This window comes from Homarus americanus, unplaced genomic scaffold, assembly GCF_018991925.1.
Source record: "Homarus americanus isolate GMGI-L3 unplaced genomic scaffold, GMGI_Hamer_2.0 scaffold9741, whole genome shotgun sequence".
Classification (NCBI taxonomy): domain Eukaryota; kingdom Metazoa; phylum Arthropoda; class Malacostraca; order Decapoda; family Nephropidae; genus Homarus; species Homarus americanus.
This window is the reverse complement of record NW_024747359.1, coordinates 367301-395253: the sequence shown is the minus strand read 5'-3', so window position 1 is coordinate 395253 and position 27953 is coordinate 367301. Positions and strand designations below refer to the sequence as shown.

The following is a 27953-nucleotide window of genomic DNA, read 5'->3' as shown; positions in this document are numbered from 1 at the left end:
AATACACTTACATAACTGATATATATATATATATATATTGTGGATTTACATGAAATATATATATATATATATATATATATATATATATATATATATATATATATATATATATATATATATATATATATATATATATATATATATATATATATATATATATATATATATATATAAAATAGAAGACATGCTGGTACTAGATGAGTGAGAAAATCTATTGATAACACTCATTTCTCAGATTTTTCTTTTAAAAAAGAGAACACTTATTATGTATGCCAGTGAATCATAATCATAAGTACAGTAAATACACAAGATTAATCTTCAATCTTCACAGTTCATAGTTCTTGACACCAATACCAATAAAAATGTGAAATGCTCTTGTAAATTATACATTTGTCTGAAACACGTAAATGTATAAAATACTGCATGCAAAAACACTAATACTGTACACAGTTAAACATTAGAGTCACCCTTACAAATACACACACACACATTATTATGCTACGAATCTCTGGACTTATGTGCACGATGATATGAAAATGGTAGTAATACAGTATATGTTGTGAATCAGTGTACAACACAATAATATTCATAAGGCATATATTTCTACAACATGTAACAATAATATTGACTGACCACAAAAACAATCTCAATTTCAATCTTCAACAAACCACATCTGAATTTCTTCTGATTAAAGTATCCTTAATTTAAACAGAAGAAATATCGGATAACTGACAACATAACTTTAACTCCCTAAGTTTAATATCTGTAACCCCATAATTCGACTTCTTCACTGTTTGAATCCCCCTTAAAGCCCAATGACCTGCACACTTAATGTGCACATTTTCTCATGGCACCTTAAAACTGTATTAGGTAATTTTGTTTTACTTATGTGAGGACATATCGCTTTCTCAAAAATCTAAATACTTTTCTCTATGTAACAAGTATTTCGATAAAGAGTAATGTTACTGAGAGAATTCTTTCATATTAACAATCTGGTTTACAGTTGTCTAAGTTTAAGGAAAAACTCTTTATACACCTCAAGTTGTACATCTATGTATGGACCGTTAAATATTTGTTTAAGTAATTTTGGCAAAGGCAATAATGTACTACAATAATTTCCCTTCTTAGCATCTACGGCAGTGTTATGCAACTTGGGTTTTTTAACCCAATATGTACAATGTGTTTAAGATTAAAAGTACTAACCCTGCCCCAATGTTGGACTCCGAACACAACCACAGGAACCACTACACTGGAAAGACTGCACAAACTGATCCAAATTCGATAATACCATTTCTTCTATAAGAAAACTAACCATAAAGCTTCTGTCAACAAGAGAAGATGGCAGCATTATATGAGCAAGAGGTCAATTTTACATCGCAGATCAGGAAAAAATCACATGCCCAACAGTACACGAGTGAAGGCTCACTGAGAGAAATACAGTAGTAGGAAACCTTCCGTAGAAAATGATTATCAGTTAGACTGCTTGGAAAGCTTGGTAAAGGATTTACTAGCCAGGTAAAAATAATTATTACAAAAAGCAACTTCATCTATTGTCAAAATATAAAAGTTACTATTTTTTTATATTAACTTTCCAAGAACTCACCAGGTGGGTGATGGTATAAAATACCACAAACTGAGAATATATCCGAGATCACTATGGTTATGTGGGTAATTCTTAAAACTTGACAAACGGGGTAAAACTGGTCTTGTGATTAATCAGACGAACAAAAACTAAGTTGTGTACAAAGCCACTTGACATTCTACCATTATGGCTTAATGCTCAATTTTAATTTTTGGGATGAATGCATAATCCTCAGTAAATAAACTTTTCTTGATAAACACTCAACTTGCTCAATGTAACTATGGAGTATACTATCAGTATATCAGATAGAGAAAGAATAAAGCCATCCAAAGAAAGATGTAGTCTCATACCTCTGTGATCATAGCTCACACAGTGATCTTCTCAGGATAAAAGTAACTATGGCATTCTCAAAAAAATATAAGTGAATGTATCTCTTCTAAACAAACATGACTATAGGTAACAAAAACTAGTAATACATTCTCTGTGTCCCTTTTGCAGAGTACCTTGTGAGGTAATATCTACCACTATTAACTATTTACCCAAATCTTGATTATTGTAAATAATAAATCCCCTTTCTTACCCATTAATATTATAGATATGTTGATTAACCTTGCATTCATCTTTGTGTCACAATCATGTGGCAGATTCAGAGTCCTTATGGTGAATTAATGTTCAGTTGTGGTGGGGTAAAATGTTAATTTATGCTGACCTATGTTATATGAGGTAAGGCCCTTCATATTTTCATCTTCACCAAAATGTCCCACTATTAGTCATCCAGTGACGTGATATAACAAGCAATATGTATAATGAAAAGTTGTGATTACACATGGTGTGAGTTTGTCTCAAATAACATGGAACTTGAATATATTTGTCATCTGTGTACTGGAATAGGTTTTCTTGGATTTTTTATTTTTTTAATTCCCATTAGATTATTCCATTAATGATTGGGCTTTTCAAAATTAGACATGGACCATTAGTGATAACAGCAGACTATAAATTATCTACTATTGCTTACGAGCTCTTTGAGAATCCAGGCACAATAGCTTGGCAAGATATCTTCCAATTAACTCCCTAAGTAAAAAATACCTTTTGAACTCGTTTCTCCACCAAAGAATGTAAATTAGTGTAGACCCAGAAGATGATCACATTTCACAAGGAAAAATGCTATAATTTGCTTCTGATTTTCTATGGCTAAAGATTTTAACTTAATTAACTAAGCATCAATGGGCATCAGTTTACTCAAAAGAAAATAGACATTTTAACAAAATAGAAATTCAGAAGCTTAATAAATACATTACAGATCTCTTCAGGGCAGTCAATACTCATAAAAAAGTAAAATCTCTGCCACCAATAAGAAAAAGATCACCATAAATACCACGTATGTTCTTGTCAATATCTAGACTTCAAACTGGAAACTTCCCAAATATAAAATAATTTTAAGGAATACCACTTTACAAGTCAAATGAAAATGATTCCCGTAAAGTTTTACACAATAACAGTTGTGTTGCATGAGATCATTATACAGTATTAAATACAATAAACATGTGTATGTTCATAAATACAAATTACAGTACCTGTAAACAAGACATTCCCCAAGCTAAAAAGGATTCTAGGAGAACTAAAAACATTATTCTAAGTCTCGAAGGTTGATAGTTGACTGTGGATCGGTGGTGGGATCAGACAGGAGATCATGGCCCATCAGACTCTCCTGGTACAGCTCACTGCCAACACCATCATCCTGGGGTTGAAGCAACACACATTTTAACAATCTTCCACAAATGGCAAACTAAATGCAAATTTTATGCCGAGTAACATAATATGTTCAAATCTAAAACTAAATATTCACGATAACCCGATTATGATATTTGCACGTTACATACACTAAGTCCAACAAAAGTATCCAAGTTTGGGGACCCCAGCAATGGGCTCAATTACTGTAAAAATAAGTCTTTTATAAAATAAAAATAAAAAATAAATTTTTAACAAGAAATCACTGCATAAAGTAAACAAAAATCTTGATCATATCTGTTAATATATGGTACTTCGGTGCCTGAAGTTTAACCACTTCAAAAATATTTTTATATGCAAATAAACTACTGTAATATGAGAAAATATTTACATTTACCTGTAAGAGTGCAGATTGAAGATGTGATGTAGCAGACATTGTTACTGCAGAGGCTGACAACACAACATCATTGGTAAAACTCACCACTCCTTCCCCAGCTGAAATACAGTACAATATTTTGATTACTCTTTGTCAGTCTGGGAAAAAATACCTGAAAAACAAGTGGACTAGAATGCAAGAGTATTCCTCCACAATCCCATTTTTGTAAGCCAAGTGCACAGAGCATTCAAAAATCCTCTATTCCAGAAACAAATATCCAATATGCATTCAAGTTTTAAAATCAATAGGGGTGGGTAGGAGGGGTGGGGGGAACTAAGGAGGGAGTTGACATCCAAAGTACAAACCCTGATGTCCAATATAAGTAAAGGAATAAAAAAGTAATACCCCATAACACTTCTACCTGCAAGACCAATGGCAGGTTTCAAGTCTAGCCACTGAGTACTGTAGCAGGGAGTTAGATACACAGAAATTTAAGCCCTCAGGCTACTGGTGGGGTGATAATAAGGAGAGGATATACAGTATATGTACAGTACAGTCAATATCAAAAGTTTGCCAAAAATCCCCAGCCAGCATTATGTCTTTCTTCACCAATGGTTGACCTGCAGTCTAGTTACAAAAAGACAATGCTCTACATTTTGGTGGAATGAGCGCCATCTATGTGTTAGGAATAGAAACCCAATGCTGGCTGGGGATTTTTGATGAACTTTTGATTTTGACTCTAAATAAAAGAACAACTAAAACTAGCATAATACAAGATCATTATGGACAGTCAAATAGAGACAGGATTAATATTAAACAACTCCCACATCTTTACCAAACATAATGATGAGGGTAGATGCTGGAGAGAAATGTATAACTAATAAAAAATTTTAACTGAGGATAATGCATGAATACTGTATATCATGATGTGCAAACCAAAATATTTACAAGGAATGTTTGATCAGGGTGAGATATATCACAATAAAATACAATTACAGATTACTGGAGAACCTCTCTAATTCGCTGAGCAGTGCTCTGCAAAATGGCTTATATTACGTTGACTTTATTTAGGAATCAAAATTGCCCAAATATGCAACAGTCTTTATCTAAAAACATTTAAAGGAAAAAATCCCTAAGAACTATTTAACAGAAAATTTTAGCTCATACTGTATTTGTGAAGTTAATGTTGAAAGTCCCCAAAATCCACACTACCACAATGATCAGTGTGATGTGGCAGTGTACACCCCTCATCCGCTATTCAACAATTAACTGCAGAGTCAAGTTGGTTACATAATCCTGTACCTGCAACTTTTTATGATGAGAAAAAATTTACCAAATAACGAAAGAAAACAGCACGATGGAAAACCTTAACCGTATCAAATGATAAAACACTCTAGGCACATGAAAGACACTTAGTAAATACAGTCGAAACTTTCAGTGAAGTCGGCCCATTATAACTTTAGCCCACATCCAGTGGTGACCTTGGCCTAAGAAAATTTAAAAAAAATTGTCACATCCTTGTTAGCATTATTTATATACAGCTGACATATTCCCAGTAAATTCAAATAAGAAAGGGAAGAAAGGGGGGAAAATAGTAATAATAATACTGTATCAATGGAAAATTGACCTGTAGAGATAATATTTTTTTTAATTTTGCCCAATTATGTAAGGAACAGCTGGATGAAGACTTATATTCTGTATCTCCATCAGTTTCTCTTAAACCTTAACTGGCAGCCAAGGATTCCCTAGTCCCCTGCGTATGTGCTAAAATGGAATACAAAGAACATGAAAAGTCTACTGATGATGGCACCAGTCGCTACAGCTAACTTCCACTGATGATGGGCCCAGTTTAAGAGTTAAAAAGTCCAGCTCTTTGGTTGGTGAGTATATATAGTATTATATAATTACACTGTACAGTATTGTAGTTTGTATTGTACTCAACCCTATTAACAGAGCATATGCCTAATGTGGGCTTATTGGGTCATTTGTTACTTATTTATAATATAAAGTATTTTATATACCGGGTGTCAGATAACTTGGGCTTGTGGCTTCTGGGTCCAAACGTAACGTTTTTACGAACCTTGACATTTTCCACATACCCAACATACTGATTTCATGGTCCCATGGTCTACTGCATTCACGTTATTAATGACTCGTTAGTTCGCAAAATATGCATCTGTTAAATGGTCAGTCCAAAATCAAAGCGAACTAGAGAGGTTCTACCGAAGTTTCAGATTTTCATTAGTTATATTAACATAAAATCAATCATGCTGTACACATCTTTCTGAGTGCCTACCTACTTTATTTTCATTTTATCTATCAACAACACTCCTTCCATTCACTGCTAATATGGAGGAACAGAGCACCCTCCCTTTCTCTTTCTCTCTCTCTCTCTCTCTCTCTCTCTCTCTCTCTCTCTCTCTCACACTTAACATTTGCTAGCACAGATACACACAGAAAATAAATAAATTAAACTAAAATTAAATCAATAAACAGGCTTGATAATTATAAAAATGACTGCATCAATAAACAGACAATTCATAAGATTTTTCAAGATTTTCTGATTGGCTTACTGGAATGATCACTGGATGTGTGACAACCAAGTTCTGCTATCTTCTTAGCCAAGTTCAACTGTTGCCTCTTTTTAGCACGTTGAGAGCGTATAATATTCCCTAAAACATCTGTGCGAGCAGAACCCCCAGACACAATTATGTCTTCAGCGGCGTCCTTTGTGATGGTGGCCATATCAAGGGGTTCCACTTCTGCACCGCTTGCAGCCGATGCTGTTCCGATGAGTGTGTCTGCCATGCTGACGTCCATGCTGTCAATGGCTTCAGCACCACTTCTTCCCTCCATCACAATAATGGGAGGAATATTATTTCCATCTACAAAGAGTAAACAAAACAACAAAATAAGAAAAAGTGCTAAAAATAGAATAAATAAGTAAATAAAATAGCACTTTGAATTCCATGGATAAAGTACTGTACACAGAAAGATATTACCTTTCCAAAACTGGTGACTCAACAACTGTAAATTATATCCAAATAAACAGAGGTCCACAATTACTGTATACTAAACCTCACAAAACATTAAATATAATATGATGAAAAAGAAAGAAAAAAACTCAACTAACTCACTTATCCCCAATTTAACGTGTGAAATAAAAAGAATCAACACTTCCACACTGTACCAACACTTCACATCTATTCATTCTCTCTTCCACTTCATTACACAATTATTCTCTGCTGTATGTCGTCTTCTTAAGATTCTTTGGCCACACTTTAATGAAACATTACTATAGTATCAAGCCACCTCTTTTGAATCTCCCTCTTAAATAACTCTTTGATTTGTGGTTGATTGTGAGTTTGGCGAGGGTTGAGAATGCATGAGAAAATCACTCACTAAGTAACGTACTGAGATAAACTTGCCTCTAAAGGAAAGGGCCACAAAGAATAAGGGTCTATGTATCCTAAATAGTCTGCTGCTTGCATTTGAACCAGTAAAAGCAGTAGTCATTCGCCGACCTATTTTTCTACCGAGTCAGTAGTATAAAGGTTAATTCTTCCTCAGGGACAAATTTCCTCCACCAATCACTACTTATACACTCTTGTCATCCATAATAACTTCATTAACTCTCATATATTATTATTATTTCTACAGTGATTCCATCCACTCCTGATTCATTACACTTCTTAAGCTTTAAACACTGTCTTATTTCCTCCAACATTACTTTACCCCATTTCACTTTAACACTTTTCATTTCTCTTTTTTCCACAATATATTTTCTGCCTTATAAGATGTGCTTTTCTCCCCCCAAATTCTCCAAAACTAATCCTGCATCTTACATGAAATGACAAAGGTTAACCCAAGAGGGATGAGGACATCGACTAAAACCATGATGGTAATATTTGAGGACATTAGTCCCAGTAATCCAGCCACCTAATGAAAAATATTTAGAATAAAAGTTATTTCTTACCTCAAGAATAAAGCAGTTTTGCTATTACCTGGTCAGGAAGCATGAATTCATATTTTCTAAACATAATTGATGCTCCCCTCTGTTTCCTTTGATTATGTGTAACAATTGGACAATCACTGGAAATTATTAGATTCCTGGTTAACAGTTACCAACAAGAATGAAAATTACGAAGAAAACATCATAAGAATTAGATTAGTTGGCATCTCTGCCAACAAATTGTAGCAATACAGCCTGATCAAAAACACAAGCACAACATATAAGTTGTACACAACACTACAGTAAGGATGTCAACCACCTTAGTCTCACTTAAAAAAAAACATTAGTACTTACTGATTTATATTTAGCTGATAATTAGGTTTTATTAAATATTTTTTCATTATTTGATACGAAACAAAAGACTTTAACTCATCTCAACTAAGCACCCAGATTCTGGAACACATGTTTTGCCTCATACAGTACAGTACTGTAGTGGTAGTTGTGAGTATTTACTGGTAATCTTGAATGTTGTATTTATTAAAAAAAAAAAAAAATTGCATTGAATAACATACAGTACATGTATTGTATTATACATTTTGAAGCTTGACATTTTAATACTGTAGTTGCAACAATAGCGAGTGTTTAGACAAGTACAAAGCAGATGATATCAACAGGTATAGACAATGCTTACAAGTGTTCAAAGTGCCTTATTTTTTCTTTTTCCGAGTTCCCAAAATGGATAAAACTGTCCACTTCATGATAACTGTTCCTCAGTGAAGAGAAGCAAGAAAGGAACTGTTAATACAGTACAATATAAGATATGGGTAATTTATGTATAAGACATTATATTGTATTTGATAACATTGACAATGAAGATGCTGTTTCTTCAAATATTTTTTTTTTCGAGATAGTTAAGTGTGTGTGTGTGTCTTCCATGATGATGTGCCCAATATGCAAGGAAATGCTGTATATCCCTTCCTTCATTATCCAGTGCCAACTCGCATTTTTTTTTTTTATTTATTGGGCACTCCCCTACATCCTTGTGTAAGGTGAAGCGCAGAAGCATTTACAGCGCCCAACAAGGAAGCATGCTAAGTTCGTGCTTGCCTTTATGTCTCATGAGTTAAGGGCGTAGAAGCCTGAAGAGTCAGTGGTTTATGTCATCAAGTTATTGGAAGCTCCAACAACTTTCCCTGAATAAGAATTCGCAACTTTCGACTTACAACAGGTACCTACTTTACTGCTAGGTGAACAGGGACTAATGGGGGCTAGGAAGTTAGTCCAAACAACTTCCACCGGCCCGGGAACCAACTCACTAATGTGGTGCTAAAATTCTTATTCAGTGATGCAGGACACCAGTAAATCTTAATTACTTTACTACGGGGATGCCACTTTTAATACTTTATTTTGCTAAACCCAGATGATTTTATTCAGTTTGGAGAGGAGCCTATACACAAGGGATTACTAAGTCACTTACCATATAAATTTCACCCCATTTCTCAATCCCTACCTTTCCATGTGTCCATTTGTATATCTTCCTACCCCTTATTTGTCCATTTCCTTCTGTCAGAGCATTCCTCTGGCTGTGTCCTTCAGTCTCCACCACATTCGACTCTCCTAATATCTCATCTTGATTTTCAGCAGCCCTCACACTATCCACACTCCCTTCATTTATCATACATGCCATACGTCCGTACCATCTTTTCATCCCTAAGTCTGTCTGGGAACTTCTTCACCCAATCCAATATGTTACATTTTTAATCTTTATTTAACTGATTTTCTTAAGAGTAATAACATTAGACTTTTTTAGTCAACATGGATTGTGTGTTGTGTGAAAGGAGGAGCACATAAGAACACATCTGACTAAAAGCTTCTTGACTGTTTGGTGTCCAGTGCTCACATTTTAGTTCTTGGATCTGTAAATATCCTCCAGCTCATCTCTTTACCATTATCTTAAAATAAGGATGCAAAAGACTGTTTGTGATGCTTCAGATTCTTGGCTACCTACTTTATGAGCAATAAATACATGGAATGATAAATGAAAAGAAGAGATGTACTTGTATGAATTCAATATTTTTGAGCATAAAGTGAAAACAAAAGGCAACTGACCAGCACCTATATCCCCATTGATGAGTTCAATGCTTGAGAGTAATGTTGCTTGAGCATCACTAGATGGAGATGCAGAAGAAAATGTGGAGGATGGCACATTGGAGTCAAGTGTGACTGATGAAGATGATGTACCCCCAGCTGTTAAAGGCAGGAGTTGGTCCATCATCAGGTCCTTGTCACTAAGCAGTGTTATGTAGTCCATTTGATTTGTGGCTGCCAAAAATTAGGTGTTAATATATCATATTAAAGAACAACATAAGAAGAAATTCTATTACTAATGACTCCTCTCAACATGAGCTACATATTACTTAAAATCTGTTTAGCAACATAAACAAAACATCAAAATTTTATCTCACTCAGTATAGTATGGTTCTTGAGCATATGTTGACGGAGATTAAACTTGGAGTTGTAGCTCTTATCACAGGTATCTATTGGGCAGTGATAAGTAACTTTGTTGTTATTTTCCTTAGTCTTTCCTTCATGTTTCTTAAGATGTACATACAAGCTACTTTTGGCAGTGAACTTAGCATTGCAATCTGCAAAGAATTAACCACATGAGTAAGTTCCTAAATATAAAGTGGGATGATTAGGCACACTAACATAACATCATATACAGTTGTACCCCGCTTAACGCGGTTTCACTTAACGCGATTTCTCATATATGCGGTGCCTCGCCAGAACCGAACTTTCATTTAAAGCGGTTCATCTAGTCATATACGCGGGAAGCGGCGCGGGCACGATGCGCACAAGGTCGCCCAGTCATCAAAACATTACCGAGTTCTTCACCCGCCACCCACCACAGCCGGCCCAAGTCAGTGATAGTGATAATTATAGTGAGGATATGGACTTATATGGACTTTGAGGGGTTTGACAAAGAGGCCCTGCAAGCCTCTGTGGTGGATAGTGATACAATTGATACAGGTGAGGGCCAATAATCTGCCCTCTGCCTCGGAACCAACCCCCCATCCCCGTGTGCCCAGCCATCTTTTCTACTAATGTAAGTGTTAAAAGACCTAATATTATTGATATTTCTCTTAATTATTAATTGTGTGTGCATACCATCATAAAGTTAAGATAATATTTTTACTACAACATAGTTGTGTGTCGTCAAAAAGTGGAGTTTGGGGGTCGGGCCAGTCTCTATTGGAATTAATCCCATATGTTCTGTTGTTCACTTAACGCGGTACCCTGTGGGTTCAATTGACCACGTTAAGCGGGGTACAACTGTACTGTACATATTTTACTTCAGGAAAACCAAAGTTCTCAAAAACTTTCCATGCCATCTCTTATTTCATGTAAGGCAGCTTAAAAAAAATTAAGGATGTAAACAAATTAGTAGTGATGTCCCCGTTAGTCAGAGCAATTGGTGCAGAGCTCTTCAGAGAATGAGAGATTCCAGCTAATGAGAAGATTCTCTCAAACCGGAAAAAATCCAACATCCCCAGAAATTTTTCGTATACTGGGAAAAGTTTCCGAGAGTTTCAATTATACATCTCGTACGGGCAGACACTATCACACATCCCCGGAATGTTTCTGGGTATTTGGGAAAGTTTTTCTTCAGTCCAAGAGTCTAAACTATGCTCAGCATCTCGATTCTAAACAACACATCTCACCTCCCACAGGCAAACACTCTCATTACATTTAAACCATGAGCACGAGAAAAAATATTCACGGCTAGTGAAAGTATAATCTTTTATTACCATAATGATCCAGAATAAATTCTCTACGAGACTGTTCCAATGAATGATCCTTAAACAAAATATTTTGACATGATAAAATGATGGGGACTCAATTCTTTTATGAAAAGACCAAAGAAATGTTGATATCAGAGTCCAAAAAAAGCAGTTCTAATTAATTTAGAAAAACTTTTTTTACCCAAACAATCCTTAATAGTTTATATAAAAGTTTGGTTAAATAAATACGTATATTTGAAACAATAAAAATCTATATAATATACCGTAACTGGCCAGCAAATTATCTATTTTTGAGGTGCGAGGCTGCAAGCAAATATATTTATGGCTTGAGAAAATTATACTGGCAATGAGTTATACAGTGGGGTTAGGGACCTCAAAAAGCTATTTGTAGGGGACCTTTCAGTTTTCTCCTTATGAATCCTAATGTCATGGGGTGACCTTTAGATCCATCAAAGTGATCAACCATTGTCTCTTGTACTCAAGCAACGCCAGTCATATTCCATTTCCAGTGTTCTTTGTTTTCCTACATTTACTTAAACTCATTACCAACAGACTTTCTGAACAACTTGATTCTTTTACTCACAAGCAAGTGACCAGCAGAAAAATTTCTTAAGCTTATCACTCGCCTTCCCCCCAAAAAGGGGAAGGCATTAAATGATTGAAATACAGTACTACACAAAAGATAGATATTCTTCTTCAAATTTTATAAAATGAAATCATTAAACAGTGTTGCTTAGCAGGATGTCCCACACTGAATAATAATACACAAATATATGTACATCTACTGTATACGGCATTGTATATAAAAAGGGGTATTTAGAAACTTACGTTCAATGGGGCACTGAAAGTTTCGAACCCCTGTGTGGATAAGCAAATGGCCCTTAAGATGTTCGGACCGGAGAAAGGATTTTTGACAGATGGGGCAGGTAAATTTCCGGTCGTTGGTGTGTTTTCGCTGATGACGACTTAATTTACTTGCACTTTGGAATGACCAGTTACAACCCTGAAATGACAAATCAATACATCAAGCTTAATCCTTCATTAATTGCCACTCTCTTCAAAACCCTTCATGTACAAAAAATAAAAAACAGAAACAGAGCTAATCTGCCAGCCATACTTAATATAGGTATATTCATTTCATTTTGTTTTCATGTTTATACAGTGGGGTATGCTATAAGGAATCTAATTGGTTCTAGAACCTTGTTCGTTATAGCATTCGTTCATTATAGGATTAATCCGTTCCAGGCCCCCAAATACAACCACTTAACACTGAAAAATATAATATAAAATTGTAAAAATTGTAAAAAAGTGCATACATATGCATCTAAACACCTGAAATAAAGAATATCATTAATACCTGTAATAAAAAAAAACAATAAATTAGTAAAAAAAAAAAAAAAAAATTTTTTTTAAAATGTTCGTTGTAGGAGTTTCGTTCGTTATAGCATTCTCAATTTTATAGGTAAAACCGTTCGTTATAGGAATATTCGTAGTAGGATCCGTTCGTTATAGCATACCCCACTGTATCATATAACAGTAATGACAATAAGATTAATCCTAAGAAAATTGAGGATCTCCTTTTAAGTGTTTATGAACTGAGCAAAACTAGTTCTTAAAATCAGAATCACAATTAAATTTCTATGCAAAAGCCACAAGTCTGGTATTGTTAGTTTAAACAGTTTGGTTAGGTTGGGTTTTGTTTTGGGGGTTTAAGGCCAAAATGAATACAAAAACCAATACGGAAAACTGGAATTAGCAGAACCTCTCTGACATGGCTTTTGAGATACAGTACTGTACTAGCTGACACTGGTATAGTAGCCAACCACTCCCTCCCTACACATTGGCCTCAGGTGTAAACAGGTTAGCTCATATACCATAGACTTAAAGTATTTGTATGTTAATAAAGTTACATAATTGTTCAAGTTAAAATGAATATGGATGCAACAAGTTACCATAAATATTATACAAAGGTATGAAGTTTCTTTTGCAAGTACAAATATGCCAGGCAAAATTATCTAACCTCAAATGTGCACACAAATGGTCTCTGGCCTGTGTGTACTCTCATGTGTGCTTTAAGTCTGCAGGGCTTGTCAAATTTTTTGCCACATCCTGTCCACTGGCATCGTAACTCTTCCTCCTTATGATGACTACGCATGTGTGATGTGAGCGAGTTGGGGGTGAAGTAAGATTTGCTGCACCCATCCACACCACATCTGTGAAGTTAATAAAACATATAACTAAATTAATGAATAAAATCAGAAGAGCCTCTCTAACATGAATATGCCCCAACTGGTTGTAAAATTTCTAGGTAGCGTACAGTAAACCTTTCTTACTTTGCCTTTTGCACGTTCATCCTTTCAATTCTCCCCCCACTTTTTCTATTGTCTCAAATGCCTATCTCACTGGAAGTTTCCATGAGCTTGAGTTAGCTCTCACTTGGGAGGGTGAACAGGTGCCACCCTGTGTTGCAAAATATAAGATAATTCTCAAATACATATGATAATTAAGTGGCCACTATGATGTACAATGAAACATGAATATTTCAGCTCAAGTTCTTATACACTCCAATTAATTATTTGACATAAATCTCTGTTTTTCATCCTGGATATACATGATCTTTGTAACTTCACTTGGTTTACTTAATGTTCAATCACTAATATCCAGGACGTTTGTCCATTTATCACTTCTGGCCTCTTGCTACTAAACATTAAACTCAAAATTCAGTCTCAAAAGGATGACAAGGCCTGTGAGGCAGCAAGGAATAATGATAATAGTAATCTTCAAGTAAACTAAATATTTCACAGTACTTGAACAAGCATCACAGAGTACACTATACACTCACTTGTATGGAGCTTCAACATCCTTGTGAGTCTTCATGTGTACCTCCAACTCCCGTCGGGTGTGGAAAGCTTGAGTACATTCTGGCAGTGAGCACATCCAGCACTTTGGACGCTGGTGCAGGCGAAGATGTGTGTTGAGGTTATAAACTGTGGTGAATCTCCTGTTGCAGTTGGTTTCTGAACACTGAAAATATATTCAGACACAATTCAACAATTTTGTACAGAACCTGAAATATGCAGAGAGTTGTTATTTTGAGGTTGAAAGAATGGTGGAATAAGCAGTTTGGTGATTTGGGTGATATTAGTTAAAGAGAAGAGCATGGCAAACAAACACCAGTTGTAATAAAGGAACTTGAAAGATAGATGCACAGTACAGACAGTCAAGATGTTGGTACAAAAATGAAAATGAGGAGCAGATAACAGATGAGGAAAATGGTTTTCTTTGTGTTTCTCACAAAATTTTAAAGAGCAGTTTAGGGTGAGCAATCCAAGAAAAAAATTGAAATGTAATTCAAAATAAATGAGAGGATATAATGCAGAAAAAATTAACTAAAGCAAAAAGGGAAGGGAGGTTGGAAATGCGTTTTGATCAACTACTAGTAAATATTTAGCAGGTGTATCTATCCTGTCTGAGACCTGGAGGAATGGAAGATAATAAAGAAGAGGCAAGGTAAGCTGCAAGTAAGTTTAACAAGGGTAAAGAATGAAGAAGTGGATGGAATTGCTGATGAAATGTTAAGGATGAGGAGGGAAAAAATGATAAGATGGAATATAAGGGTACTGCATATGGGTTAGGCACGAGAGAGGAGAAACACATCTCATGTGTGGTACTTGGGGAACATTTGTTTTGATGAAATGGATAACTTACCACATAGTCCCTTCTCTTCAGATGTGTTTCAATGTGTCGCTTCAGCTTATACCACGTGTAAAAGGCCCAGTCACAATTTTCATAACTACATTTATACGGCCGGATTCCATTGTGGCTCAGCAAGTGAACCTTGAAAGGAGAAAGAATACCTTGATTACTGTATTTATAAAACTATGTACAGTAAAAGTTTAGACAGGACTTAATGTCATATTTTTTCCCCTGTGTTCTTAACAGACGAGAGAACTAATGTACTGTATCTATTAGAGGACATTTACACACACACAGTTAATATACCTCACATGCAGATGGAAATATAGGAATGAGATGTGGAACAAAATGGGGATCAGACAGGCCAGTCAAGGTCATAATGAGAATAGGAAATGATATAAAAAAGTGTTTAATTCTTAAGTGGATGATAAAGCAAATGAAACATACCGTAAGACATAACTCTCACCACCACAACACAGTCAACCAGTCGATCAGTCAGAAAACTACAGTATGAAAGATCTGGCTATGACTAAAAGGCATCCTCTGACATAATTGGAATAATAAAGTTGCCCTTATCTAACCATTTAACTTCTAATGTGTTTAGTCGTGAGTCATTCCTCTCTTTGGCATAGTAAAGTAGTTGTATCTTCATCATGGTTACTTTTCACTGTTCATATATGAAGCCCACAGATGAAACAGCTGTATCTCCGAACAACATAGAACTTAAAAAGACACAGCAAATGTATCATATTTTAATATTCCATTGTAGAGTAAGCTCTTCCAGAGGGGTAACAAGAACTACTGCAAACTTAATACATATTTATACAGTACAGTAAGACCATTTTACTGAGGAAATGTGGAAAATCATGGGGGCCAGGAATGGGTCTTAAAATATGGCTTTATTTGGAAATTCCCTCATCACTGTCGCTGTAAGTTTCTATCACAATTTTTTTCCCTGAAACACTACATAGTCCCTAAAAAAACAAGAAAATATTATAATGGCAGAAAGCAAATGTGCACACTTGAGAAACTAATTGTACCTTTAGAGATGAAAGCTTTGGAAAATGCTTGCTGCAGCCTTTGATGGGACAGAGCCAACGTTTGCCCCCCTGTGGTGAGGGTTCACACTGAAGAGAATCTATGTGAATACCAAGTTCTTCCAAGGCTTTGTTGGCAACCTCATCTGAAACTGCAAGAACAGTCAAGTAACCATTAAATAAAACTAATACTGTACCTGGCTCTAGGGGCTTTTCATACTCATCCAAAATAACGACCCTCCTATATGCAGTACACTACACAAAAAATAAATGTCTAACCTGTGCACATCTCGGGATTTTCATCATTAAGGTCATCATCACTTTGTATGTGGGCAGAGGAAGAAGGCGACTGATCAGATGTTTGTAGGAGGTCAGCAGGGATGAGTGAGGAGGCTGATAGTGTGTCCAGGACAGAAGGCACTGAAACCATAGTTGGTGGGGCTCCAGGACGTAGGGACACACCAACACCCTCACTCTTTACTGTTTTGGATAATATGAAAACATTATAACAAAATATTCTGAGAAGAATCTTAAAATAATTCTAATTTATTTCAGTTTACAATAAATACCTATAATTTATTTGGTATTTAACATAAATTAAAAAAAAAATACTGTATGTATTACCAAACAGAGGACTTAAAAGTTACTATGGTACTGTATTCAATTATCAGTACCTGTAACTGATAAGTAATATTAATAGACAATACAAGAAGCTGAGCCTGCAATCATGAGAGATCAGAATGGGTTTACTTCAGGTACAGATTTAGCCTTAGCATTACAGCAGAAATCAGTTTACACAGTTTTGACTAAGTCTACCTAGCAGACCCAAAGAGGATGTCAATGGGTTGGATATTTTATCAAAGAAATAATTTAATGCTGTGGCTAATGGTACAGCTGGTTTACACAGGCTGACAGTATGGAAATAGGGGTAATAGGGGTTAAGACCAAATTTCATAACACTGTCTCTTACTGTGATCGTCACGTTGTCTCACTTGAGATAAAGTTGTGTGTCTCGAAAGTCATTCAATTTTCACCCATAAAAAGAGACAACTTAAGATTTGGTTGTGACCCCAATGTTGCCGTACAGATATTTATACCTGTAATTAAACTCAGCCATGATTTAAACAGGTCAAGATGTCAGGTGAATTAGTAACTGGCCAGTGGCTGGTTCATAATAAAACCCACATAAATGGGATTACCACAAAGGGGTGGAAAAGGAGAAAATGGTTGTACACTCTCGCCACCATTCCATTTAATTGTGAAACACAAAATTCTTGGAACATAAAAAGAACGGGGTCCTTCAGATTATCTAACCCACCTAAATCTTCCCCAGTATGCAGAAATCCTAATCTTATATAACCAGACCAAATTCTACTTGGATGGAATTGTACAATCATGACCAGTGATAAGCACATTACAGAAATTACATCTTACTGTCACAACTTTACATTTGTAATGCAGGATAAGGGTAATCCTTGAGGGATAATGCATAGCAAATTCAATATATTGTAGTTCAAACAACATACCCATTGGCTACATACTTTATATTACAAACAAAAACAAAATCCCAACTCTTAATTTTTTGGTGCCTGCTTTATATATTTACTTTGCAGAGATGTTGTTATACAGTACAGTACTGTATTTAACTAGTGTATTGTCATGAACCACACTGAATAGATTCATATAACTTACTATGGGATTTCTCAGCAGCTGTGACTGTAGTCTGGCGCGAAGACCTCACCTCCGTGCGAACTGGTGACACACATGTATCCCCAAGTACTTTCTGTGATGTTAAGCTAGATACTACACCTTTGACAGTATTTAATACAGTTGCATTCACTGTTGTAGGTATCATAACAGAACCAGATGTGGAAGCAGTAGTAAACAGTGGTGTTGTTCCTACTATGGTTGATCCAATACTTGTGCACATACCACTACTTGTGACAGCTTGGCATGTTTCACTAGTGGTATTTGCTACAGTAGTAGAAATTGCTGTGGAGACTGCTGCAGCTGCTGCCTGTCTCAACAGCGCTAACTGACCTTGCTGCATTCGTGAGATTGGTGCCTTAACTTCTTGCAAGGCCTGATTGATTTCAAAATTTTGTGGGCCTGGGGAAGCATCTTTACCAGCGCCTTTGGGTTGACGTGCAGCCCCTTGCTGATGAACCTCCTGAATCAGACGGTGAGCAGTGTGAGCAGAACGCAGCAATTGCTGTGGAGTAAGACCCAATGGGTCTAAATGTGGCTCTCGGATGCTGGAGACGGCACGCACCAAATCACAAGTATTAATTTTAAAAACTGTGTGCTCATTGTTTGAGGACACTATGTTAACTGTGGTCAAATTTGCTTTTCGGTCAACCGTGATCGTCACATTGGCTGTGCCTGGTTTGTTAGATGGCTGTACTGCTACCATTTTAAGTGGTGTGAAAGTTAATGGAGCATTGGTACTTTCCTTAGAGGTTACTAGGTTTTCTGACACTGTGGTTTGCTGTTGAGATGGTTGTTGTTGACCAGGTGTAATCAGAGGCCTTAGTATGAATGCAGGTCTTGGCAGCTGTGGACTTGCTGTTGTTGTCACAGTTGTTAATGCAGTACCAAGGGAAGTGACTGGCGGCGGTGGTGCAGCGAGCCGAAGTTGAACCATACCAATGGGCAGTTTTTTCAATTCTGTGCGGACTGGTCCTGAGGGGATTTTCAAAAGTCCTTTAGGAGCCATACTAACTGAGGCAGTAGTGGTAGTAGTTGTGACAGTTGTAAAGCTTACAACAGAACTACAACTGACAGCAGTAACCAAACTGCTACTAGGAGTGGTTGTTGTCTTAGTTATGGCAGTGCTAATAATATCATTTACATTGAGAATTGATATAGGGACAGTAGGTTGAAAAGAAGCTGTTGTATTGGTAAATGTTGTTGAAGGGGGCGGCATAGCAACAGTTATAAGCTGACTAGACGTTGACACATTTGTTGGTGTGAGGGTCTTCTCACGCGCTTCTCGATTTTCCTTAGGTTCCAATTTTACCAAGAATGTACCCGGAGAAATGCTTCTTTCTAATTTTGGAGGAGTTTTACCGAGAGTTTCAAGCATGTCACTGGCTTCAGAACTCGGAATTTCTAGAGTGTCATTAGACGCATCCATGGCCAATATACTGGAGAGCTTACTGTCTACCTCACTATTTGGACTTGTCAAGAGATCTGGCGGAAGCGTGCTATTGTCTTCACATCCCCGAGCAACAAATGGCATGAAGTTAAAATCTTCTTCCATCTGACTAGAACCGTCTCTATTTCTTTGAACTTCTGTTTTGATAGGAGTTTCATCAAAGCCTAGTGGCCTTGATGCCATGTTCTCTATTTCCTGCGGACTCATCAACTTGATCGGCTGAATATTCCTAACCATGAGATCCAGTTCGTCGGAGGTTTCATGGTCACTCCTCGCATCTTGGGTATTCTCCGACAGCGGAACACTACATTCCACTGGCTCACGCAGCGACTCATTCTCTCCGGTTACTTGACCTGATGTATTAGATTCTTTTTTCTCCATCGACACTGTGAGAAGAAGTTCCTGGGCGTGACGAGCCAAGTCCTCCTGTGCTCCGGGCAACAACAACTCTTCAAATAAACCTCGAGAAGGATCCTCTCCGGGTAATGAAGGTAAATTCTCTGATTTTTTGTTGCCATACTTCTTATTGGGGTCTGTTAACAGCAATTCTTCAAACAAACCCTTATCCACCTGCATCAGTGTCTCTAGCCTTTTTGTAAAACTATTCCTTCGACTGCCCGTGCCGCCAAGACTGTCACCGAGGTCAGGGAATGTAAACTGATTTGGCAACATAGTACTTGTTGAAGCACCAGCATCACTTGTATTATCTTTGGAAAATACTAAACCATAGTCTTGACCACTGACATGAAACTGCACACCACTCTTGAGGTTAAAGAAGTCATTTATATCAACTTCTGAGGGTTTGATTTCGGGGTCAAAATCAAAGCTCGAAAAACTATCACTGCGTGTTTTTAACCACTCTTCAATATGCTGAAGATCTGCACCTAGATCTGAGGTAGGATCTACATCTTCATCCCCTGGCCTAAGCATCCCATTAATAACATTATCACTCTCACAATTACCCATCCCTCCACTATCACTAACACTGCCGCCATGTTGACTTGTGCTGGTGCTTATGGAGGGTGTTCGGGATAGTGATGCCATTCCTTGTCCTTCACCATTACCCTGATCACTCCCTCCATTCTTGACGATGAACACACGTGTACCCTCCCCAACATCGTCGCGTGAAATGTTTAGGGTTCCGTTCTGTGACATGTGAACCCCCGTCTCGGAGTTACCTATGGGGTCTTCCGAGAGGACAACGATCAATGAGAAGCTCGGTGGCTAGCCAGGACCATAGGCTGAGTGGCTACCTCACCTCACTGCTATAACGAACGAGTCTTCCCCACGCTGGAATGTAGTAAGGCTCGAGGACTAGCAATGGTATTTGTTTACATGTATTATTCCTCGTTAATACAGCATGACATCCTATAAAAACGAACAATAAAATTCTTGAAAACATTTTTGTTAGTTGTGGTGAGTAATATTTACGATACTTTACTTATATTATTGTTATATAGTATGAAGCTATGAATGAATTATAAAACGAGTCTCTAAATTTAAGTAGTGTCCTATGATAACAAATAGTAATATACCTAGAAAATTATTATAACCTTAATAAACTTGTAAAAAAATTCCCCAAATAGAGTAATATTATCACTTCTGTGTGCTTATTTCAAATTTATTTCACCAATTCTCTAAAAACAAAGATCTGTTATCATGAGGCGGCAACACCACGCAGTAATGGACAACAAACTCGCTATATGTATTTCAGTTTTCCTCTTTCTTATCCTTGGAGTAAAAACAGATGCCGAAGATGATTTAGGAAAAGGTAATATGATTAGCTTTGTCGTTTTAATGAACACTTTGATATGAACTATAATGTTGATCTGAGGAAAGATTGAAATACTTGAACTACCATTTGTTGTAGACGGTGCTTGTTTCAATGTTCATTACTGTTTATCTACGGAAATAACAGCAATGGCCTAAGTTTTTACAGGACGCAAACTTAAGACTTAAGAAATGTTTTATCTGTCTTAGAAATATATTCCACTGATGTCTGGTATAGAACCTAACCTTACCTAACTCCCTAGCCTAGCCGCCTGGACTTCCCGTCATATTAAGCAGAAAGAACTTACTTTGTTACCCAGTACCTAACCTTAAATCATTATTTTCACTATCAGGTGCAAATACCCACTTTGCTTAATCTTTGGATTAGTTCATTAGCCTCAGAAAATGAAAACAAATTGACTGCTGTAGTTTATCCTTTTGCATAAATACAAATGGTTTTTGGACAAACCCAGATTTATGTAAATATTTTTTCCTCTGCAGTATTATTTCTTAGAAGAATGTGTAATTTAACGTGAAAGCTTTCTTCACAATCATAATGTTAACAGTGTAAGAGAAGTAGTCACTTAGGATAATTCTGAGTCTAGTTCACCAGAATCTATTTTGCTTCTGGCATGGCTAAACAGGGATATGATATTGATGACTGTGTAATTAGCATTTTTTACTGTGAAACTTGTTTTAATGGTCCAACAGAGAGAAAAGATAATTTTAGAAGTGGTTGTGAGAGTTGCTTTATTGGGCCAAGATTGTGGTGGTGCCTGTGAGAATTACTTTAGTTGGCCAAGTAGAGGAAAACTGGAGTGTCAGTTGTGATAGTGGAAACTAATGGGGTAATAAATTTCTTACCCAAGCAAATGAATGAAATGATTCCATTATATTTTATGATGGAATTTGTTCTCAAGTTCCAATGTTTGACACTATAAATTGGACAATTCACAATTAACTTTCCAAACCTAACCTAATTAGCTGTGACTGCCTTGCCAGCTGTTACCCACCCTGTCAGTTGGTGTTATGAAGGGCACCAGAGCTGTGCCCATCCCCTGGTCTCTGCTGCATTTTCTGGGCTGGCACTCTGGGTTTGCAGTGAGCGGGAGGGGGAGGGGGGACATGCCGTTCTGGGTTTACCCAACAGCTGCCATCAGGTAACCATGGCTAACCCTCACAAGTGTGGAAAATGGCTGTAAAGCGTTGATGATGAGTAGAAGAGTAAGTGTCAAATTCAGGAATACAGTATTGAGTTACTGACAACTATTCAGGAACGTAACCCTTCTGTAACTTGAGGCTAGGTTGGGAAAGTTGGCATGGGTTAAATTAGGATTTGGGGGAGATTTAAGAATTCCTTCAATCCATTACCTTTGTGAAATTCACTTACTGGTAATTATAAATTGTTCCAGTTACTGTACTTTGGTTGTTGCCTTATTAGTACACTACAGTACTGTTAAAATCGTAAGGAACTATAGAAATGCTCTCCCTGTGTTTGCTTATATATGTCATGTTTTCCATTAATGTTCATTACCAAGAAGCCACTAAAGACTTTTCATCAAACTTGGCAGTGTAAAAGGATAATTAAACAATAATGCACATGAAGTGGTTTTAGGCGAGATAAAGAAAATGGCAGAATTATAGGTACTGGGAGGAGACATGTATTATTCATTACTGTACATTTTCTTCAATGAAATGTATGTACAGTATAGTAATGTACAGTAAATTTAAAACATATTTCATGACCATCAACACCAGAGTTCAGTCATTGTACAGTACTGTACATATACTGTATGTATGAATAGTTATCAGTTTTATTCTTTTACAGGCCTTGGTGAAAGCTATGATTGGCATACATTACAAGATGGACTTAAAATTTCTCAAGAAACAAGAAAACCATTAATGCTGATCATCCATAAGTCCTGGTGTGGGGCCTGTAAAGGTAAGGAGGTCCTCAAATTATACTGGACTATCTCCTGTATGCAAATTTACTTGTCACGGCTGCTTCAAGGTTACATAGCGCTAAAGTGAAAGAGTGTGCAGGGGGTTGATGTTTTCAGGAACGTCCTCTTTTTTTAATGTTCAGATATGGCAACCCTAAATTCAGTAATCTGTTCTAAGTTTAAACTTGTTTCTAATGGATTAAATATCATTTAAGTTGATCTTTTTAATATTTTTTACTGTTCACATATTGATAATATATAGCGCAGTGCAGTGTTGATTTAAAGAAAATAATATTGAATTACTGTACACCTAGTGAACTTAAAATTTTAGTGGTGAAATGAGGCATGGAGTATGGAAAGAAAGTGATTTTTCCCCATACCACTTCCTTCTTTTCTCCCTTCTCCTCCACCCCACTTCTAATTCCCATCATCATCAACCAGGAGCCTTCTACATACACACCTCAAAGTAAGTGTAGTTTACTGCATTTTTTTTTTTTTTTACTTTATGTACTTTTGGTGAGCTGGAACCAATTACCCAATATCCCATTGAAACAATGGATTCGGTTAACAAAATTTTCGGTTAACGAACGACCTTCTGGAACGAATTGTGTTTGTTAACCGAGGGACCACTGTAAAGTAAAAGTGGAATACCGTGTAGTACTTGTATATTTTCTGTTTACAGCTTTTAAACCCAAGTTTGCTGCATCTAGTGAAGCACAGGAACTGAGTAAGGAGTTTGTTATGGTGAACACAATAGATGATGAAGAACCAACTGACAAGAAGTACTCCCCAGATGGAGGATATATTCCTCGCATCCTCTTTCTTGGTAAGTCTTACTTGCAAGAGTATTTTTTTTAAGATTCCTGCTCAGCGACAGTATCGTAACCAATGAGGTTTATCCGACGTATGCCATTGCATAAAGCTTGACTATCTGCTTTTAGAATTGGAAAAAGTTTATCTAGCAATCAACCCTACCCTTATTCTTAGGAGGTAGGATAGCCCAAGATGAGCATATGCACTGATGAAGAAGGTATGATGTGAGTACAGTATTTCATTGGAACTCAGTGTGTCATGAGGTGTTCATTGACCCCAACAGGCATTTCGTTAGCCTATGCATGGTGGGTTGGTGAATGGCAAAGCCAACTCTATAAATGCAGTTCCTCTCCGCAGCAGGCTTACCCTTCCGGAAGAAAGAATAGCCAGGCCCGTTCTTTGAGTTGGCCCTAATCTGGGAGCTGTTATATTTAGACAGCTATTTTGCCATGAGGGCAGTTCTTTCAGGATGCTCATGTTTGCCAGTATCCAGAAGGGTCCTGGCATTCCTTGCAATGATCATAATAGGTTGTATAGTTTGTTTCTGCTCTGATCTGTGATTAAGTTTTCAACTGCATTAGGATGAACTTACTGGGTGCAGTTGCCCAGTCAGGTTATTTTATTAGGCAGGCTATATTTAGGGCACCTTTTCTAGCCCCCTCCCTATGTGGTTCTTGGAAAGAGCTGCTTATTCACACAGACAGGATCGGATCTGTTGCCATAGGACTTTTGGGGATTTAGAGGTTCTGATGATGATGGAAAGTATGTTGAGCTGGATGATAGCCTGTGCAGGTGTTGATATATATGGTGAGGCAGGAGCACAGGCTGCAACCACACATCTTTGGCTCTCCCTGATCCAGTGGTGTAGGTAGCTGCAACAATTGGGGAGAGGGAGAGTTACAATGGACTGCCGATAGCCCATTTTATTGGGTTTTGCCTTGGTAGCCTGTCCATCTTGCATTACCCTCATCCACCGATGTAGTCATTGGGTTCCCGTGTTGGTCATCTCTTCCACCTATTCCATCATTGAGGTGTTGCCATACATGCATTTTTTTCTATTTCATCACACACACACACGTACATGCATCATAGGTTGCTCGGGAAGCATTAACCCTGATGACTTAATGAGGTCAGGTGTAGTGGCCATTTTTTGACAATGATAGATATTGAGGTGAGCTAGGCAGCCCAGGTGTTCAAGTTGGGCAATTTTCCAGAAAGGTAATTAAGAGGTGCAACCTAAATCAGGTCAGACTCCATTGTCTCACAGTGACCCCCCCCCTCCCAATCTCTCTTACATACCGGTACATTTACTCAGACAGTATTTACATACAGATGGGTCCTGTGGGCAGTACAAAATAGGGCATATGGCCCACAAAATGATGAGCCCAGGAAAAACTATACACACTTGCATATATTGTGCATGGCTAGTTATGCCCTCGACTCTTTAGAGGTTGTGGTTGAGTCAAAGTAATAGTTTCTAGATCTCTGGTTCTAATTTACCCACGAGTGTCATCCTGTTAGCTTCTTTACAAAGTACTGTACTCAAGTTGCTGGTTCTATGCTTGGTTATGAACAGGATTTTGGGATTAGCAAAGACGTATTTAATAATTGCATTTTCATTTTTTTTTTCTCTATCCAGACTCCCAAGGTGAAGTACACCAAGAACTGTATAACAAAAATGGAAACCCAAAATACAAATTCTTCTACTTTGATGATGAAACAGTTATAACATCAATGAAGGAGGCCCTAGAGGTGTTAGGATCTCGCTCTACAAAAAGTGATGAACTTTAGCTATTTACTACAACCATGATAGCTCTCAATTCAGTAGGGAGTAATGTTCAGTAGAATCTCAATTCTCTCTTTTAATTCTATTTAATCCTCAAATGCAATACAGTACAGTATAAGACTATACAGTATATACATTTATATTTATTTTATATTTTCCAAAGCAATAAGCCAGAACTTTGAAGGGCTCAGTGTAAGACAGACAAAGAAGACATTGGAACAAATAATGAAGATATGAGTAGGAAAAATAAAAAAAATGTGATGGTGATATTGAGGGGTAAATCATTGTTGAAAAGGATGTGTTATCCACCAAAATCCTTCCTGATAACAAGCTGTGAAAATATTCACCAGCCCTAAACAACCCTGGGATAAAAGTGATAATTATGAGGTTGCCCAGAAGTTACAATTGAAAAAGAGTTCTTCCAATATATGATAAAGGTGGAGTGTACTGGTAATGGATAGACAGATTACTGATCACCATGTTATGCAGTTAAATCTAATGATATCATATATGACTGAGTTGCAGAGAAATACCATTACCCACTCCAAGATCACTTATTATTGAAAGGATACAAGTACTAGTGTGACAAATAAATGGCACCCTCTACTCCAGCAGTCATCACTCCTACATCAGCATTAAAAATGGAGGTGACCTTCACCAGCAGCAAAGATCTTGTTGAAGTTTCCCACAAACCTGTTGTTGAGTGTCCTGCCTATCACCTCCACACTTGTAACTGATGCCAACATTTATAACACTTACTGTAGTAGACCACATCTGAGGACAGGACTTTGTGTGGCGTGTAAAATAGTGCTGTATTGTACTGTACTTTAGAAATGTAAATAGGTACCACAGTAGGTATATATTACAGCTGTATATTAATGACTGATAAAGTACTGTATTATCTATGTTGTCAGATGTAGCAACAGTTCTGTTAAACCATGAATACTTATTAAATTGCCAGTCATTAAAAGAAAACGTAAATGTGTAGGGGAGCAATTAAAGTCACAACAGACAAGAAGACTGAAACAGTAATTGGTTAGAAATGCATATGGAGTTGGGTTAAGCAGTCCCCCACCATAGTATGGTATTGGTATAAGAAAGAATCAGATATTTTGGAGTTTAACAAGTTGGTATGTCATTTTGGATTGGATATTATGAGGTGATGAAATGCAGGCGATTGTGTGGCAAAAAAGTCAGTAAAACTATGTTGATAGAAGGATTATGAAGATGATCGAGAGAAACATAAACACCCCCCCCTTCCCCATGTTCTTTACAGTTGAAAAAATTTGGAAGTGAATGTGACATGTTGATTAATAGAGAAAAAAGAAAATGGGGTGATGAAGCTGAATGGATAAAGCACTTGCCTCCTGTCCTAAAATTACTGGTTCTTGCCCAGTGCACCCCACTGTATTCATATGTGAATGGGTGTATGATTTTGCAATTGGGAAAAGAAAAGTGGTTGAGTGCAGTTCAGCCTCCTTATGTACCCAAAAGACTACGTCTATGGTATACTGTATCCACATTTGACACCAGCAGGCTGCTGTGCCTCTGGGACAGCAGCCTGCTACACTGGTAGAATGGTTTTGTTTAGGTCACCTTTAGTAATAGCAGTTTGTTTGATGAATTAATCTGCCTTAATTATTTTAAATAAAATGAAATAGGTGCTTATTAATGAGAGATTAATATTGATCTACTGCATTAAATCCTCTCAATACTGGCTTCCTCGTATCAAAAAAGCGTATCACATCCTGGGTTGAGATACAACTTGCCAATGCATGGTTTATTTTTCTCAACATCTGGTGTGTGTGCTACACATGTTCCCATGTGAAAGACTACCTCAGAGACACCACCCATACCTATGCACTGTTCTTTTTGATTAAGCACACCAAGTGGAGGCTGTGATGGGCTGTCCCTGGTTGCCTAGCTTTCCCAGGCAATCTCTCATAAGTACAGTACTGCTGTGGGTGCAATACTTTACACAGTTTATGTGTTGCACTTAAATTTTATGGCTTGTATACGTACATGTTTTTTAAGTTTTTCACCTTGACTGAGGTGTTGAGAAAGACTGGAATGGGGCATGGAAAGAAATGATAACATTTGAAGAGGAAAGGTTGAAATATATAAGGATGGGTATAAAAAGTGGATATGGTAGTGTAGGAATGGTATATGCAGGAGTGTACAAGTGGCATTCCAGCATGTAGGGCTGATATTAAGGAAGCAGCCCTAAGATTCTCTGAACTCTTTCAAGTGATGCTACACTGCAAGTTTGAAGAATTGTACAGGATATATAAAATCTCCAATAGGCAAGTG

General features: G+C 37.0%; 2 protein-coding genes across 3 annotated transcripts; one reads left to right on the top strand and one right to left on the bottom strand.

The window, feature by feature from the left end:
* Positions 1-183: 183 nt before the first annotated feature.
* Positions 184-20544, bottom strand: LOC121879561. Of its 2 annotated transcripts, none has more exons than XM_042386212.1 (12): positions 17867-20544; positions 16454-16654; positions 16178-16326; positions 15150-15278; positions 14284-14465; positions 13462-13654; positions 12270-12444; positions 10104-10283; positions 9748-9960; positions 6260-6571; positions 3708-3805; positions 184-3320 (listed from the first exon to the last, which is right to left on the bottom strand). In XM_042386212.1, exons 1-12 carry the CDS (start codon positions 20484-20486, stop codon positions 3210-3212), a joined length of 4563 nt encoding a protein of 1520 aa, XP_042242146.1. In that variant the 5' UTR covers positions 20487-20544; the 3' UTR covers positions 184-3209. The 2 variants fall into 2 exon arrangements, with proteins under 2 accessions (XP_042242146.1, XP_042242147.1); XM_042386213.1 differs by having other exon boundaries at positions 9754-9960.
* Positions 20545-20956: 412 nt separating this feature from the next.
* LOC121879560 (thioredoxin domain-containing protein 12-like) lies at positions 20957-27710 on the top strand. The gene is made up of 4 exons (XM_042386211.1): positions 20957-21102; positions 22930-23043; positions 23727-23870; positions 25497-27710. Exons 1-4 carry the CDS (start codon positions 20991-20993, stop codon positions 25646-25648), a joined length of 522 nt encoding a protein of 173 aa, XP_042242145.1. The 5' UTR covers positions 20957-20990; the 3' UTR covers positions 25649-27710.
* Positions 27711-27953: the final 243 nt, after the last annotated feature.